Source organism: Podarcis raffonei, chromosome 9, assembly GCF_027172205.1.
Source record: "Podarcis raffonei isolate rPodRaf1 chromosome 9, rPodRaf1.pri, whole genome shotgun sequence".
NCBI lineage: Eukaryota > Metazoa > Chordata > Lepidosauria > Squamata > Lacertidae > Podarcis > Podarcis raffonei.
The window spans coordinates 71,321,942-71,339,577 of record NC_070610.1 but is presented as its reverse complement, the minus strand read 5'-3'; the positions used below and the strand labels follow the sequence as shown (position 1 = coordinate 71,339,577).

The 17,636-nt window shown below is 44.1% G+C and overlaps 1 protein-coding gene across 6 annotated transcripts in view; it reads right to left on the bottom strand.

The window, feature by feature from the left end:
* Window positions 1-17,636, bottom strand: part of SLC4A4 (solute carrier family 4 member 4) — a 190,580-nt gene that overhangs the window by 36,266 nt on the left and 136,678 nt on the right. For all 6 annotated transcript variants that reach the window (XM_053404377.1, XM_053404375.1, XM_053404378.1 and 3 more), the window contains 6 exons: window positions 15,162-15,249; window positions 13,142-13,296; window positions 12,470-12,583; window positions 11,916-12,090; window positions 2,200-2,333; window positions 506-777 (listed from right to left, as the gene is read on the bottom strand). In XM_053404377.1, the coding sequence (XP_053260352.1) occupies window positions 506-777; window positions 2,200-2,333; window positions 11,916-12,090; window positions 12,470-12,583; window positions 13,142-13,296; window positions 15,162-15,249 (938 nt within the window). The remainder of the gene's footprint in view (window positions 1-505; window positions 778-2,199; window positions 2,334-11,915; window positions 12,091-12,469; window positions 12,584-13,141; window positions 13,297-15,161; window positions 15,250-17,636) is intronic.

Sequence of the window (17,636 nt, the reverse complement as noted above, 5' to 3'; positions counted from 1 at the left end):
CTGGAAGGACAGATCCTGAAGCTGAGGCCCCAATACTTTGGGCCACCTCATGAGAAGTGAAGACTCCCTGGAAAAGACCCTGATGTTGGGAAAGATGGAGGGCACAAGGAGAAGGGGACGACAGAGGACGAGATGGTTGGACAGTGTTCTCGAAGCTACCAGCATGAGTTTGACGAAACTGCGGGAGGCAGTGGAAGACAGGAGTGCCTGACATGCTCTGGTCCATGGGGTCATGGAGAGTCTGACACAACTAAAAGACTAAACAACAACAACAACAATCCCCCCTTGATCCCAACTAGCATGGACCATTGTCAAGGTTGCTGTGAGTATCTGATAGGCACCAACCTAAGGAAGCATGCTGTGCGTGTTGGGCTGACACTATGGAAGGCCAATACAGGAAGGGAAAGTTACAAGTTTTATTACTCTGTCGGAGTGCTGAAAACCCCACCATGACACAGACAAGCGAGTGTACTTGCAGGTTGCTGGCAAGAAGCCTCCCTCTTACCTGGGTCTGGCGGCATGCAGGTGCAGGAGTACAGGGTAATCTGGTTCACTTTAAATTTGGAGTTGATGGGGTAGTAGTCTGCCAATTTGATCATCTTCTTGAAAGCGTCATAGATGAAGATGAAGCTGATGAGGGAGGAGAAGCCCTCTTCCGTGAACCGGGTGAAATACTGGACCAAGAAGCTGGCATCAGTGGCAACCAGGATAAGACACAGGAAGGCGGACCACAAACCGATCCAGAGGCGGAACTCCAGATAATGCAGGTCATTGTCTCTGCAAACAAAGAGACAACCCAAGTGAAAACAAGGGACAAGGGGGCTACACGAAAGGAATAGAGTATTTCACAATTTCAAAAGAAAGTGCATTCGGAAAAGCTACGTCAAGGCAAAACGTGGGAAGGGGAATCAGATTGTGCAAGCAAGGTTCAGTTGGGAGGTTTGTTCTCATTCTTCTACTTAGGGAGCAAAGAGGTGGGCATGACATTGAAGCCCCATCTCCCTAAACTCTGGATAACACGCTTGATTTTGCCAGAAACATCTTTAAATAGTGGAAGAGTGAGAATACAAGTTGCTGCATTCAATGCATTAAACTCCATTGTTTTGCAGAACAACGGCAGGAATGCACAATGCTGCAATGGCGATTATTTCTCCACAGAGTTAGGAATGAGGTGGGGAAATATGATGCCTGAAAGGGAAGGAACCATGAGCTCCTCTACTATGCATGCAGAAGGTCCTGGGTTCAAATCTTCAACATCTCCACTGAGGGTTTTATGAAGCAGATGCCTCCCCACTTGAAGAGCCACTGCAACCAGAACAGACAATTCTGGACTAGATCAGGGCTTGGGAACTTTTTTCAGCTGTTTTCTCTTCTGAGCAACCTTCTTCTGCCCATGGTGGGCAGGTAAAGGTAAAGGTAAAGGGACCCCTGACCATCAGGTCCAGTCATGGACGACTCTGGGGTTGCGGCGCTCATCTCGCTTTATTGGCCGAGGGAGCCGGCGTACAGCTTCCGGGTCATGTGGTCAGCATGACAAAGCTGCTTCTGGCGAACCAGAGCAGCACATGGAAATGCCATTTACCTTCCCGCCGGAGCGGTACCTATTTATCTACTTGCACTTCGAGCTTTTGAACTTCTAGGTTGGCAGGAGCAGGGACTGAGCAACGGGAGCTCACCCCATCGCAGGGATTTGAACTGCCGACCTTCTGATCGGCAAGCCCTAGGCTCTGTGGTAAAATTGGATGGAGCAACAAATATGAATGTTAACTTTGCTGCAATTGGGACTTGACAACTTTGCTGATAGACTGCAGATCACTCAGAGATCTCCCATCAGATCTTGAACTATTTTCTGTCCTGCTTGCAGTACTGGTGTTAAATGTGTGACCAACTTGAAAATAGCAATTCCTTTGTGGAAGGGGACTTTGGTCTCCAACAAAGATTTCCTTGGTGGAGAAGGAACCAGACAGGAATGCACAGCAGAAACTTGCATTTCCTTGTGTGCAAATCTAGAAATATCCCACAGCTGCGACAGGAAGTGTGATGATGAAACCTCTCTTGCCCCTCTGTGTTTCATAACTCTACCATGTTGCAAAATATCTAACTTGCACCAGGAAACATTCACATTACAAGTACAGTAGATCCAGGGCATTCTGTTGCAAGCAGCAGCTCCCCGTCATCGCCAGCCTCTCTCTTACTTACTTGCTGAAGTTAAACAGAAGCCTTTCGAAGACCAAGACAGGCCCAGTGCTGCTCAGAATAGTGAGTGGTTGGCCAGCGAAAAGGCAAAAGAGAGCTCCTGTCACTGCGGTGCCCAGAAAGCTTTCCAACACGCCCTAGAACCAGAAGAACAAAAAAGGGTAAATGCATTTCAGAAGCCGGTTCCTCTTCCACTCTATTTTTTTAGTACCAGCGATGATCGCATAGGGCAGAATTAACAACCCACAAACCACAGTTAATTCCTTTCCCTTGAATTTGCTGCGACTCTAACATAAACTAACTAGGTGACTTCTCACTCAGATTCAGCTCTGTCCTGCATCTACGCTTTGGGAACAATGATACTTACCTTCTGCCTTGTTGGTAAGGATTGCAACAAGATAAGCACTGAAAAACACTTTGAACACCCCAAAGCACTAAACAAATTCTATTATTAGTAGCCATAGTCAAAGTAGATGACCACAACTCAATGAGTACAAGAGTTATCTTTTTGGCATCTGAGATATGGCCATGAATATTGAAATACTAATAATAACAAATAATAATAACCACAAACCATTTCCATTTTTTTAATTATTTTTTTATAAAATTTTTATTAAGATTTTTGCCTTACAAAATAGAAAAAGAAAAAAAGAAATACAAAATAAAAATTGTTAAAAACAAACAATCTTTTCATCACATTATTTTTCATTTACTTGTTTCTCGGACCTCCTCATACCTCCCTTTTTTGTATTCCCATTCAATTTATTAGCTCAGCAGTTTCTTTCCCTCTTTATTCTACCCAGATCTTTAATCTTAAATTATTATAACCTTGAATTTTTACTTATAAAAAACCATTTTTTCATATTCTTTTAAACCATTACAGCTAGAAACCACTTAATTTCAATCCAGCATCATTCTAAAATTCGTTAATTTTACAATGTCTCTGTAAATAGTCTTTAAATTTCTTCCAATCTTCTTCCACTGACTCTTCTCCCTGGTCTCGGATCCTGCCAGTCATTTCCGCCAACTCCATGTAATCCACCACCTTCATCTGCCATTCTTCCAGGGTGGGTAAATCTTGTGTCTTCCAATATTTTGCAATAAGTATTCTTGCTGCTGTTGTAGCGTACATAAAAAAAGTTCTATCCTTCTTTAACACCGATTGGTCAACTATGCCCAGGAGAAAGGCCTCTGGTTTCTTCAAGAAGGTATATTTAAATACCTTTTTCAGTTCATTATATATCGTCTCCCAGAAAGCCTTAATCCTTGGGCACGTCCACCAAAGGTGAAAGAATGTACCTTCAGTTTCTTTGCATTTCCAACATTTATGTCCGGAGTTTTGGGCTGGGTTGCCATCAGTATGCCGATGACACCCAACTCTATCTGTTGATGGATGGCCATCCTGACTCGGCCCCAGACACACTGACCAGATGTCTGGAAGCTGTGGCTGGATGGTTACGTGGGAGCCGGTTGAAGCTAAATCCTTCGAAGACAGAGGTCCTGTGGCTGGGACGGGACGATATGGGATTGGGGGGGGCAACTCCCATCTCTTGCGGGGGCGCAGTTAGTGCCAGCACCGTCCGTTAAGAGTTTGGGTGTAATCTTCGACACCTCCCTTTCCATGGAGGCGCAGATTGCAGCTATAACAAAGGCGGCATTTTTCCATCTCCGCCAAGCTAAGCAGTTGGCCCCTTATCTCTCGCCCTGACCTAGCCACTGTGATCCACGCGACGGTCAGCTCCAGACTGGATTATTGTAACTCGCTCTACGTGGGGCTGCCCTTAAGACTGACCCAGAAACTCCAGCGGGTGCAGAATGCTGCAGCGAGACTCCTTACGGGGTCTTCGCTGCGAGATCACATTCATCCGGTGCTATATCAACTGCACTGGCTCCCGGTGGAGTACAGGATCAGGTTTAAGGTGCTGGTTTTAACCTTTAAAGCCCTATACGGCCTAGGACCCTCGTACCTACGGGACCGCCTCTCCTGGTATGCCCCACAGAGAAACTTACGGTCTTCAAATAAAAACATCTTGAAGGTCCCAGGCCACAGAGAAGTTAGGCTGGCCTCAACTAGAGCCAGGGCTTTTTCGGCTGTGGCTCCGACCTGGTGGAACACTCTGTCACAAGAGACTAGGGCCCTGCGGGACTTGACATCTTTCCGCAGGGCCTGCAAGACAGAGCTGTTCCGCCAGGCCTTTGGCCAGGGCACAGCCTGACTGCCTCCCTCGGCAATCTTCGTGGAGCTCTGGCCCAATGGTGGCCAGTGGCTTGAATTTAATTAATTTATAATGAATGATTTTAGAGTGTTGTTTGTGTTGTACTTTTGTATTGTTTTATTGTTGTTAGCCGCCCTGAGCCCAGCTTCGGCTGGGGAGGGCGGGATATAAATAAAATATTATTATTATTATTATTATTATTATTATTATTATTATTATTATCGGGCAAATGGTAGATTTTTGCTAGCTTGACTGGGGTCATGTACCACCTGTATATCATTTTCATAATATTCTCTCTTAAGGCATTACATGCCGTAAACTTCATACCTGTGGTCCATAACTGTTCCCAGTCAGCAAACATAATATTGTGTCCAACATCTTGTGCCCATTTAATCATAACAGACTTCACCGTTTCATCCTGAGTATTCCATTTCAACAGCAAGTTATACATTCTTGACAAATTCTTGGTTTTAGGTTCTAACAGTTCTATTTCTAATTTTGATTTTTCCACCTGGAAGCCAATTTTCTTTTTCCACCTGGAAGCCAAATTATATGCCTCCGTTATCTGATAATAATTAAGCCAGTCTCGCACTTTGCTCTTTAGTTTCTCAAAACTCTGCAGTTTTAGTCTATCTCCATCTTGTTCCAAAATTTCCCAATATTTCGGCCATTTTGCCTCCATATTGAGCTTTTTCTGAGCTTTCGCTTCCATTGGTGACAGCCACCTTGGGGTTTTATTTTCCAATAGATCCTTGTATCCTATCCAAACATTAAACAATGCTTTCCTAACAATATGGTTTTTAAATGCTTTATGCGCTTTGACCTTATCATACCACAGATATGCATGCCATCCAAATACATTGTTAAAACCTTCCAAATCCAAAATGTCTGTGTTTTCAAGAAGTAGCCAATCTTTCAACCAGCAGAAAGCTGCTGATTCATAATAAAGTTTAAAATCTGGCAGGGCAAATCCACCTCTTTCCTTTGCATCCGTTAATATTTTAAATTTTATTCTAGGCTTCTTGCCCTGCCAGACAAATCTTGAAATATCTCTCTGCCACTTCTTGAAACAGTCCATCTTGTCCACAATTTGCAATGCCTGAAACAAAAACAACATTCTAGGCAATACATTCATTTTTATAGCGGCAATACGGCCCAGCAATGAAAGTTTCAAATTTTAATATGTATATGGTGACATCCTAGCATGTGCTGGAAATGGTTTTTGAAACTTTCACAAACCATTTCCAGCACATGCTAGGATGTCACCATATACATATTAAAATTTAACAGCAAGAGGAAAATCAGTACTGCTGAGGAGATCAAGAGCTATTTCCACCCTCCAAATGTTCGGAAACAATAAAAAGTCATCCTTAAAAAATTAAGAAATTAGCTTAGAATCCGTAAAACATGAAAAAATCCTAATATTACATGATTGACTTTCTCTGCCTAGCAGCTTCTAAATGTTTGAGAACGCAGCAGATGGGTGCTTTTAAAGCTTCTCCCAGCCACCCTGAGGTGTAGCAACATACTGTAAAATAATTAAATCCACAACATAATGGAAAGGCAGAATTCTGCAAAGGTGAAACTGAACCCTGTCCAAGTGCTCCTCCTGGCCGAGTAAGAGGAGGGGAGAGGAGTGTGCAAGCCCAACACTTCACACACGGCTGGCTAATAATAATAATAATAATAATAATAATAATAATAATTAGTTATTTGCACCCTACCCATGTGGCTGGGTTTCCCCAGCCACTCTGGGTGGCTTCCAACAAAGATTAAGAATACATTAAAATGTCACACATTAAAAACTTCCCTGAACAGGGAAGATGTCTTCTGAATGTCAGGTAGTTGTTTATCTCTTTGACATCTGATGGGAGGGCGTTCCACAGGGCAGGTGCCACTACCTAGAAGGCCCTCTGCCTGGTTCCCTGTAGCTTTGCTTCTTGCAGTGAGGGAACCGCTAGAAGGCCCTCAGTGCTGGACCTCAGTGTCTGGGCAGAACGATGGGGGTGGAGACTCTCCCCTTCAGGAATACTGGGCCGAAGCCGTTTAGGGCTTTAAAGGTCAACACCAACACTTTGGATTGTGCTCAGAAACGTACTCGGAAATGTGCCAACTAAAACTAACCATGGTTTAGTGCTATGTATGAATGCGGTTTTTACTGTCCATTTTAAGGGTGGAAGCTTTCAGCTCCAGTTTCAGAGTTTTTACCCAGGCAGGAGGCAACTTTTAAACATATTTCACATGCATTTTCCAACCATGGCCAAGTGTTTCATCAGAAACCCCTCTACTCGTGCAACTTCCCCAATCCATGAATTAGTGTGTCCAGCAGGAGAAGGGTTTTTGCAGAGTGAAGTTCAATTTTTAAAAGAAGTTCCTTCAAGTTTCTTTGTCTTCCCATAAACATGGCTTTGTTACATACTGCGAAGCAAACAAACCTTATGTTGTGTGCCATGCAGCAATGTGAAGAATGTAGTTCAGCAGGTCACAGATACCAACTTTTGTGGATGCTATAATTTCCTTTTACAGTTTGTAAATATGCAGAATGAATAAAAAAGATACTTGACAGAGCCTCCAGGACCTGTACAGAATATTTATGTGGGGTGGGGGGAGGAGAAGAAAACTGGAATTGGATGGATTGCCTCCAGGACCTGTACAGAATATTTATGTGGGGGGGGGGGAGAAGAAAACTGGAATTGGATGGATTGCCTGACCTTATTTAATTAAACGTAAGCAAAATTCTTAGCAGCAGAAGTTATAAAAAGCAATAAAAGAGAGAACTACATTGCTGAAGGCACTTGGAAGTGGCCAAATACTGCACATTTCAGAGTCCTTGGCTGGCTCCTGTACATGGTAATCGAGAGTGAGGCCCACATCCTGACCCCTTGAGCAATAATATTCAGCCTGTTTTATGTGCTCCATCATCCCAAGGGCCCCTAAACTCACCTCAGTCACTTTTAACATTTTTTTTTACACATTCAAATGATAAATTCAAAGGCTAAAGGCCTATTTGTTACTCCTATTTATTAACAAATAAAAGTAAATTCAACTCTGATTTACACAATATTCTATTCTATGTCTAAGAAGATATTCTATGTCTAAGAACCCTGCTTTGTCAGAAACACAAAGCCTTGATTCAAGGACTCAGAAACCAAAACCGCCAGTTGCAAACATCCTCACTCTGTGTTACAGAATCAAAATACTGGACATAGCAATGATAAATGCCTCAAGTATTTCTGAGCCAGTGCTAATACTGAACAAACTACTATACGAGGAATACAATACACCAAATTGTAGCACAGTTCCTAAGAATCCACTTTCTTCAAAACTCTTGTTTGCAGAGATAAGTGAAATGTTCCAGTGCGTCAGCAAATGTAAATAGTGTAGTTTCATTGAACACAGAGAGGAAAGAATGCAGTTACAAATTGCACTGACCCAGTTCAAGCAAAGCTCTGTTTGTTGTGGAGGCTACACACAGTGAGGATCACACCTGCTTCCTGCTTCACCCAGTGGAAATGTCTGACCTAACTCTGGGCCAAGTGAACTCTCACCTGTGGGCATAATGTTTGCATATAGACTACATGCATGCAACACTCAACATTTAACAACCTGGATGTGGTTGTTTAGCTACATAAAAATCTTGGAAATGACTGTGTGATTTAAATATCTGTACACTGGATTTTATGTGTGCAGGCCCCCATGAAGATACTACAGACACACATGGACTTGCCCTGAATGAGAGACAGTTGCGCCCAGTGTGCGTTAGTGGGGTGCAGTACAGCTCTCCCACTATGCCTTTGCGCTGTTCACGTTCATCTGATCCAGGTGACTGATGCAGAAATCTGGCTCTTCTATAATGCTACATATACCACTAATTTTGTGCCTGCTTTCCATTGTTCCATTTTCCTGGCTCCACCTCTTTCTTGTTGACCAGACTGAGCCTGATGAGCTGCTCAGACCTTTTGAGTATGTATCTGTCACGTCCCTGGGATCAGACTCCCCTTCTTTGGAGCATGAAGCCAGGGAGTCAGTGGGAGAGGGAACTGCCCCAGGGCCAGTCCAAGTTGCATACAGTAAACCAGAAGGTGCTTGTGCAAGAGGAACCCACTATGGTTCTACCTCTCTGACCCAAGGTCATGTTGACCTCCTCTGACTCCAGCTCAGAAGCCCTAATGGAACCACAGTCTTCCCTGCTCTGTTGGAATCAAAGTCGGCCCATTTAAATGAAGAGGTTACTCTCACAAAAAGTTACACCAGCTCTTATTTCAGGCTCAGTTGAAGGGCGACTGTTGCTGAAGCAACATTTGAGCCCTGCTCATATGGAGGATTCAACCTAATCCGTGTAAGGAGCTGTCCAGGGTGCTACTGGAGCCTTGCCTCTGTACTGCAGAGGCTGTTGATCAAAACAGAACAGTTATCTGTGAAATCCAGCTCGAGGCTTCCTTAAATAATAATAATAATAATAATAATAATAATAATAATAATAATAATAATAATTTATTATTTATACCCCGCCCATCTGGCTGGGCCTCCCCAGCCACTCTAGGCGGCTTCCATAAAAACCAAAAATACAGTAAAATATCACACGTTAAAAACTTCCCTGAACAGGGCTGCCTTAAGATGTCTTCTGAATGTCAGGTAGTTGTTTATCTTCATGCTTCTCTGGAGGCAGTGGGTGGCGGTGAGGTCTATAGACTTGTCTGCTTGTCTGGCTCTTCATATGGACTCTACCCTAGAGCCCAGCCTGCTTGACCTCCTTCCTCATCTGTCTGCCTGTCCTAGAGAACTAACACTGGATCCAACAGACAGCCTGAAGTTCTAACTTTGCCCGGATTTTACTGGGATATCATTCACCAAAGAATTCACCAAAGTGCTCTACTTTGTGTGGATTTGCTTTTGGCCTGGGTTGGGGAACCTGTGGCCCTCTAACTGCTGCTGGATTACAGTTCCCATCATCTCTGAGCACTGGCCATGCTGGAGCTGATGGGAGTTGGAGTCCAACAATCATCTAGAGCAGTGGTTCTCAATCTGTGGGTCCCCAGATGTTGTTGGACTACAACTTCCATCACCCTAAGCTCTGGCCTTGCTAGCTAGGGGTGATGGGAGTTGTAGTTCAACAACATCTGGGGACCCACAGGTTGAGAAAGGCTGATCTAGAGGGCTACAGGCTTTAGACCTTTTCAAGATTAATTATTTCCCATACTTCTGGGGCTGAATGAGCCGCTAACTGAATCAGCTTTTTGCTGGATCCCAGGAAAAACAGCAGCATTAATAAAACTCCACCCCTCCCTGCCACATATGCACACACACAACAACAACAAAAGTAGGAAGAAGAGAGATCGCTTTTTAGCACTAGTCATTATCTCCTTAGTTACTGTGCCTTTCCATGTTCTCCCCAAATGCAATTCTCTGAGCCCAGGGCAAAGGGCCAACTAGTTCACTTTCTAGCCCTGGCCAAGAATTAATTTCAATGCTGCCTGACTATGATTTCTGAAGGTACAATAATCTACACTCAGGATTGGCATTTGTCATGCAGGGTGATTTGATCCGCATAATTCATTTAAATGTCAAGGAATTTAATATTTCCACTGAACACAAAGATTGGAGGGGGCCCGGGGGGGGAGCCACCCTAGTGTACATACATACACACACACACACACACACACAACACAACATCCAGCTGAAACTGTACATACATACACACACACACACACACACACACACACACACACACAACACAACATCCAGCTGAAACTAAGCCAAATGTAAAAAGGGAATGTGCTATAAAAATTGAAGGTTAGTAGCAAAGCCTCACAGACCAGGAAGCTTTGTTCGAGGTAAAGAAACCAGAGAGTTTTTTGTTAAGCTAACTTCCTTCACTTTGAGAACAAATATTTGGCCAGTGATAGGGAGGCGAAGGAGGCATTCACAGTACTTGACACTGATTTATTTCCCCATCTCCTGGAGTTTCATGTAAGCAGATGAATTTTGTTTAGATTTGCAGCAGACTCAACGTGGAACTGAAAAGGTTTCTTTTTTTCCACTCCATGCACGCCAACAGGAAGTTTCTTTTTTCAAAGGCAAATCACTTTCCATGGATAGCCTTCTTTGTTCCCTTCTGGTGGGAACATTGGGAGTCTGATTAAATCTATGCCGAGAATATGACAGGGCTCAATACAGGAGTGCTGTGACATAGACCCAGAACCACTTCCGAATATCAAGGTTCAGTCCTAAAACACATGACGGATTTGTAAAGTGAAGAGTGATGGGTCAAGAGCATGTGCAGAGTGCATTCTGTGCCCCTGATTATACAACCACAATAGCATGTGGCATGCATAGGATATGGGATAGTGGATAGAATGGTGGGACTGTCCTACTCACCTGACTTCCCTCTACACTGTTGACAAACACCAGAATGGAGAGCACTAGACTGTCTCTGCCAGCACATTTGCACCACACTGACTTCACCACCGCCTTGCCCCTATCTATCCTAGTACCCGGCAGTGACGCAACCTGTGCCAAGTGAGCAACGCAGCCCTGCCATGTTTGTTATTGATTAGGAAGCTTTCCTGATCAGGGAACGTACCTTCCCAATACTATCATGACAGCACTCTCTTTAGAGATTCAGCGCTCATTGATCTCTGCCTGGTGCTGATTAACCCAGTTAGAGTATTGTGGCCAATCTGGGCTATCATCCTTAGCGCTTGTTTGAGTGAATACTTCTGTTTTGCTCTTGCAAATTGTGGCGTTATTGATCTCGCTGGCATATACAAGATTGCTTATAGTATTTTCGCCCTGGTGCCCTGCCCACTTTCCTCCAATATCTGACACATACAAGGTCTTTCAAGTTGCAGCTGACGCAGCACAGGTAATCTTACACCATCTGAAACTGAAGTGTCTCACTGGACTAGTTTAAAAAAAGGTTAAGGACCCCTGGACAGTTAAGTCCAGTCAAAGGCGACTATGGGGTGCAGCGCTCATCTCACTTTCAGGCCATGGAGCCGGCGTTTGTCCACAGACAGCTTTCAAGGTCATGTGGCCAGCATGACTAAACTGCTTCTGGTGCAACGGAACACCGTGACGGAAACCAGAGCACATGGAAATGCCATTTGCCTTCCTGCCATAGCAGTACCTATTTATCTACTTGCACTGGTGTGCTTTTGAACTGCTAGCTTGGCAGGAGCTGGAACAGAGCAACAGGAGCTCACCCTGTCGTGGGGATTTGAACTGCCGACCTTCCAATCGGCAAGCCCAAGAGGCTCAGTGGTTTAGACCACAGCGCCACCCGCTTCCCTGTCACTGGACCAGTGCAACACCATGACTCACAACAGGATGCTGGCGCAATAACTCTTGCATCTCATACTTGTTTTGTTTTTCTTTGCACAGCAGATCGTAAGGCTGTGCTGTTTGAAGTGGTCGCAAAAAAAGAGAAAACCTGTTTTTGACCAAGCCCAGACTACTGCAGTTGCAGAAGTCTGAACTGTCTTGCTCTGAGCCATGGCTCACCTGCATGTTGTCCGTAGCATCTCCCAGCAGCCCCCCAAAAGTGATGGCGTTGGTTACAGTAGCCAGATAGATGAAGAGAATGGCAGACAGGGCTTGGATGTTGAATGCATCATAGAAGTCGCTGGCAAAGAAAGGGGCTTTCCTCTTGATGTCTTTGATTAAACCGCCGCAGAATCTAGCAAGGGGAAGAAGAAGAAGAGTTTGGATTTGATATCCCGCTTTATCACTACCCCAAGGAGTCTCAAAGCGGCTAACATTCTCCTTTCCCTTCCTCCCCCACAACAAACACTCTGTGAGGTGAGTGAGGCTGAGAGACTTCAAAGAAGTGTGACTAGCCCAAGGTCACCCAGCAGCTGCAGGTGGAGGAGCGGAGACGCGAACCCGGTTCACCAGATTATGAGTCTACCGCTCTTAACCACTACACCACACTGGAGAACCATGCACCACAATTACATGAGTCAAGGCACAAAAGGAGAATCTGGAACCGAGAAGCCTGTGTGTCAATGCAATCTAGCGAGATGCCCCGTATCGGCACACAGACTTTTGTCACTTACCTGCCAGTTCGTTGCAACTCCTCGCAGTCCCCATGCCCTCCACCTCCATTTCCCCCGTCATGTGGAGTGTCCCCGTTCATCTGCAGATTCTCACCACCCGAATACATGTTTTTCCTGAGCAGAAAGAAAGAAATGAGAATTCAGCTGGGCTTCCATATATCCAGGATCTTTAGCCTGTGACTTTGGGTGTCGCAACTGCAACAAGGCACGTGGCATTAAGGTGTGCCATTTTAGGCGGTGAAACTTTAATTACTGCAACCATATCCAGTGACGGGGTCTTAAAACTTTGAGGGGTTTTTTAGTTTTTTGAGGGGGTGAGGAATTCAGATACGCTACTACTTTTGTGACTGGACATTTAGCTTGGCAAGTCTAGGTTTGACGAAGAAGCGCATAAATTGCTTTCGGAAAACCAAAGAATTTTAATTTTGCCTAATGAAAATGTCGGGTCATACTAAACAAATAAGTACGTATAACTGCAAGTACTTGGTCATCATTTTTAATGATTCCTATGCAATTTTACACACATTTTACTTACCAAGCAAAACCAAATTCTGTTAATTTAACCAAAATATCCCAAGTCCTGATACAACCTTTTTTTGGCATGCCTCGATTTTGGAATGTGAAAGTTGAAAAAATTGGCATGCCTTATTGCAGCATATGCACCTCTCTTACCTTTTGTCTGAAGACGGGAGGGACTTGGGGGGCTCTATCCTGATGGCAGGGTCCCATTCCCCAGGTGGGAGCACAATGACTTCATCCAGGAACTCATCGATCCCAGCAATCAGGTCCTGTCTGTCTTTGGCTTTGTAGGCAATGTCGTGGAACACCTGCACATAGGAAGGAATGGGAAGATTGCCATCTAGCAAATCCTTCTACAGGTGCACAGAAAGACGCCTCATTTATGAGGTCATCCTCTTTGTCCATCTAGCCTGACACTCTTCTCTTCTGCCTCGCAGCAACTCTCCAGGGCTTCAGGCTGTGGTCTTTCCAATAAGCTGTTACCTGATCGTTTTAGAAGTCGGGGATTAAATCTGCAGTCCTCAAAGTCCACAGCACATCCACTACCCACTGAGCTATGGTTCCTCCCTGTTATGGAGCACTAGTCAAATTGCCACTAGCCAAACTGACAGATTACCTGTGGCGATCACACAGGGTCCCCCGTCGTTTAACAGTCTATTGATCCCTGTGCCACCACTGTGCTCGCTTCCCCGCTGCCACCAACCCGTTACTCTCAGGTAAAACACTGAGTCCAGACAGTTGTTAAAATTGAACCAAATAAACAAGTTTATTTTATAAGCATTAACAAGTTTATGGTTTCTCAGATAATAGTCCTGTCAGTTTCTTAACTTTAGTTTCTTTACCGGCCTGTACCTTCTTAATACCTTCTGACTGATTATATCAACTGTTTGACTGACTCCTCTTAATAGATTCTCTCACTCTCTCACATCAAACTAGCCCAACCCACAGATTTATCCTCTCTGTCTCTTCTAACTCCAGACTGACTTCTCAACCACCCTAACTCTAACTCTAACTCCTCCCCTTGGGTTCCCATTGGTTAGTCATTTTACAATTAGTTAACCCTTTCCTTATGAACCCAGTATGATGTCACACACCTAGGAGGGCAATCGCCACATTACCTTTTATTCTGCAGAGCTTTTGCTTAAGGGGGGGAAAGCTGGCAATATATTTTCAGCAAAGGAGGAAGCAGCAGAGGGGTGCTTAACTTTTCCTGCACCCACATCTTTTCAGTGCAACAGTTTCCCAGGCTACTCCTGCTGCCCTTGCAGCTGGGTTTATTTCTGGTCTCTGAACCAGCGATGCAGCTTTCCTGGAAATTGTTTTGCATTGGAATATGTTCCTGTGCAAATTAGTTTAATTGGGATTGCAAAAATTTCAGTTCACGTCGGGTGATTACCTGATGCCCTGGAGAGTGATCTAATTTAGGACGGTTAATTTACCTGTATTTAGCAAACACTTGAACAACCAAGCTCTCCTAATACTGCATTTGAAGTTGGTCCTTTTCACCTGTCCATTGCTACTAATGAAATTATGGGACAGAGAATTTTCCATGGAAAAATAAAGCACTGGAAAAGTTTGCTCCCCACATCACTGCTCTGAACCTAGCTGGAAATAAAGTGGGTGTGAGGAACTGAAAGGGGAGTGATAGGCAAGGAAATTACTCCTCGGCCACCTGTTGCCTAGAAGTTACCTCCATCCTGCCATTTTACTGATGTTTGGTGGAAACCTGTGTTCAGAGACACAGGACTGCCACCGTCCCAGGAAGTTCTGCTTCTAGACAGTCAAGATCGGTTGCAGTTTCCTATCACTTGGTGACAGGAGTGCCTGGTGTGCTCTGGTCCATGGGGTCACGAAGAGTCGGACACGACTAAACGACTAAACAACAACAACATCACTTGGTGGCATACTGAACACTTTATCCAATGTAATGCGTGGAACAGCCTTCAAAATCTCCCATTCCTGGAAATTCGCAGAAGACTGCCCTGAACATTTCCTGGAAGTATTGCAAGATTGGCTCTTTTGAGGCTGTGGCTAGAAAAGCGAAAGCTTTTATCTTGTGAACCACCCTGAGAGATTGTGATGAAGGGTGGTAAATATATAATAATAACAACAATAATGCAAATATCGGTTACTGCTAAGTGAACTGCACTCAGCAACACAGAAGGGAGATTACCTCATCAGACATCAAGGTAGCGATGGCTCGGCCAATCTCATGGTACGATTTAGCTTTGCCTTTGGGACCAAGCAAAATGAAGAGGAACCTGAACCCCAAGGAGGAAAAAGAAAGAACAAACAAATATTGTCATGATTCACTTTGGGAAAAACCAACACAGTATATCTTCAGTAAAATATGTACCACCAGATTAGATAAAAGCAGTGGAGCATGGAGATTCATAGAATTTGTATCAGTTGGACATTAATAAACAACAAGAAGATATAGCAGAACTTGTTATATCATTAACGTCAGAAAAACTTTAATAAAAAAATCTTAACATTTGACAGCGATCCAAGGAAACTGGAAGGCTATGAATCATGGAATTGTAGGACTGGACTGGAAGGAACCCACAGGGCCATGTGTTCAAACCCCCTGCAATGCAGGAAAAGCGCTTCTCCATCAACCTGCTTAATTTGGTTGGGACCAAATCCCTGCTTAAGATGAAGTGGCCGATTCCAATAGTTGGTCATCCCATCGGGTAATTACAGAACTTTCATGTAACTGAATTTTGCTTATTTCCTCTTCCTTTTCATTCTTCCATTTTTGTGTCATGTGTATCATGTCTATTGTGTCATGTTTATCATGTCTATTGTGTCATGTCTATCATGTCATGTCTATCAGACATTCCGGCATGACCCTGCTTTATTTTGGCATGCCGCGTAGTTGCCTTTTAATAATAGAAAACAGGATCAAGAATAGGGAGGGAGGGGGAGGGAGGGAAGGAGAAAAGGCTCCTTAACTGGGAGCTGTGGGGACATGGGGACCTTCAGTCTCAGTAACTGCTTCATGGGGGCAAGACCAAGCAGAGATGAGCTGCTGTGCTCATTAGGCCTGGCATTCCTGTGCAGATCCTGTTTTTGCTAAGAAGGAATTAACTCCAACTTGCACAGTGTGATTTACTGCTGGCTCTCTCCTATCTATAGAGAACACTTTTTGTTGCTGTTGTTATTCCTTAGTTTAAAACTGCAATTTTCTTAAATATGAATGCATGCTCTCTCCTCCCTCCCCCCTTCTTCTGACTTAAGTAATGCTAATACAACCATGGACTTGAAAAGGCTCCTAGTGTTTAAAATAACATTTGTGAAAAAACCAGAGGCTTTTTTATTAGGTATTTTAGGAACAGAGATTCTGAGTGAGCAGAAAAGACTTTTTATGTATGGGATGACAGCAGTGAGATTATTACTGGACCAGAGATGGAAAGAGGATAAAGTTCCAGCCAAAGAGGAGTGGCTGGTGAAGATGATGGACTACGCCAAAATGGCGAAATTGACCGGATGAGAATCCGAGACTATGATGAGAAGAAGTTTAAAAAAGAATGGGAGAAAATTATAATGTATTTAAGAGAACCATGTAAACAACTAAAAACTTTGGCAGGATTAGAGTAATACTTGTAAAGTACAAAACACAATGGAAAAGTTAATAATATTTATAATGAATTGGGGGAGGGGGGAGCTGGAAGAAAAAGGGATTGACAATGAAAACCAGAGGGACTTCCGGGGTGGCGCCTTCGGCAATGGCTGCCTCCCTCTGAACTGGAGGGACCAGCTCAGCGCGAAACGGGTCGTATCCGCTGCGGCGAAGCGGGGACCCTTTCAAAAATCACAGGCGGATGAAGCCTGTGACCATGGGACTCGGCGGGCACCATTAGCGCCCCCCCCAACCCACTAAGGAACCCACCAACGGGCTCCGAAGTGAAGAGGGGGAAGCGGCGCGGTGCTGAGAGTCATCGGCTATTTCCGTGGAGCAAAGCCGCATTGCTGTTGCCGGAGAGCGCTGCCTTTTCCTGGAACAATTGGGACTCTAAAACAACAACCCGTGAGTAGTACGGAAATTGGATGCTTTAAATATTTTTAAATTCGGCACTGATCAGGGAAGGTACAACCAGGAAGTCTGCCTCCCCTTTCTGTAAATATTTTAAAGCAAAGAACCTCCAACTAAGGTCATGGAGAACTCTACTTTTTATAAAAGATTTTAATTCTACCGATTGAAATTACAAGGAAACTTACTTGGAAGCAGGTGAACCTGCGGGAGAAGAACTAAATTTAAAAACCGACGTGCCACCCCCCCTGGACCCGGGAGTGGTCCGTGAGAGCCGGTTGAGGAGTAATTGAATAATTTGACAGCTGTCAAGTTAGCTGTCAAGATACAAAAAGAGGATTTTGTCTCTGCTGCTTATATTGGCTACAATCTAAGTATTGGTTACACTTTTATGTTTTAAAAGAAGGAAGGACTGCTACAATTTAACGTATGGAACTTTTGGTTTTGTGCTGAAAGGAGTAAAAAGAAACTTAAATCCCCCTAGAGGGAGTTTTGGGACATTGCATTAAGAACCAGCTGAGAAATTGTTTTCTGACGTTGATATGTTTAAGAATGGCAGTGGGTAAAGAAATACAGTCTGAACTGAACAAGACTTTCTTTCTCTTGGGAAAGCTG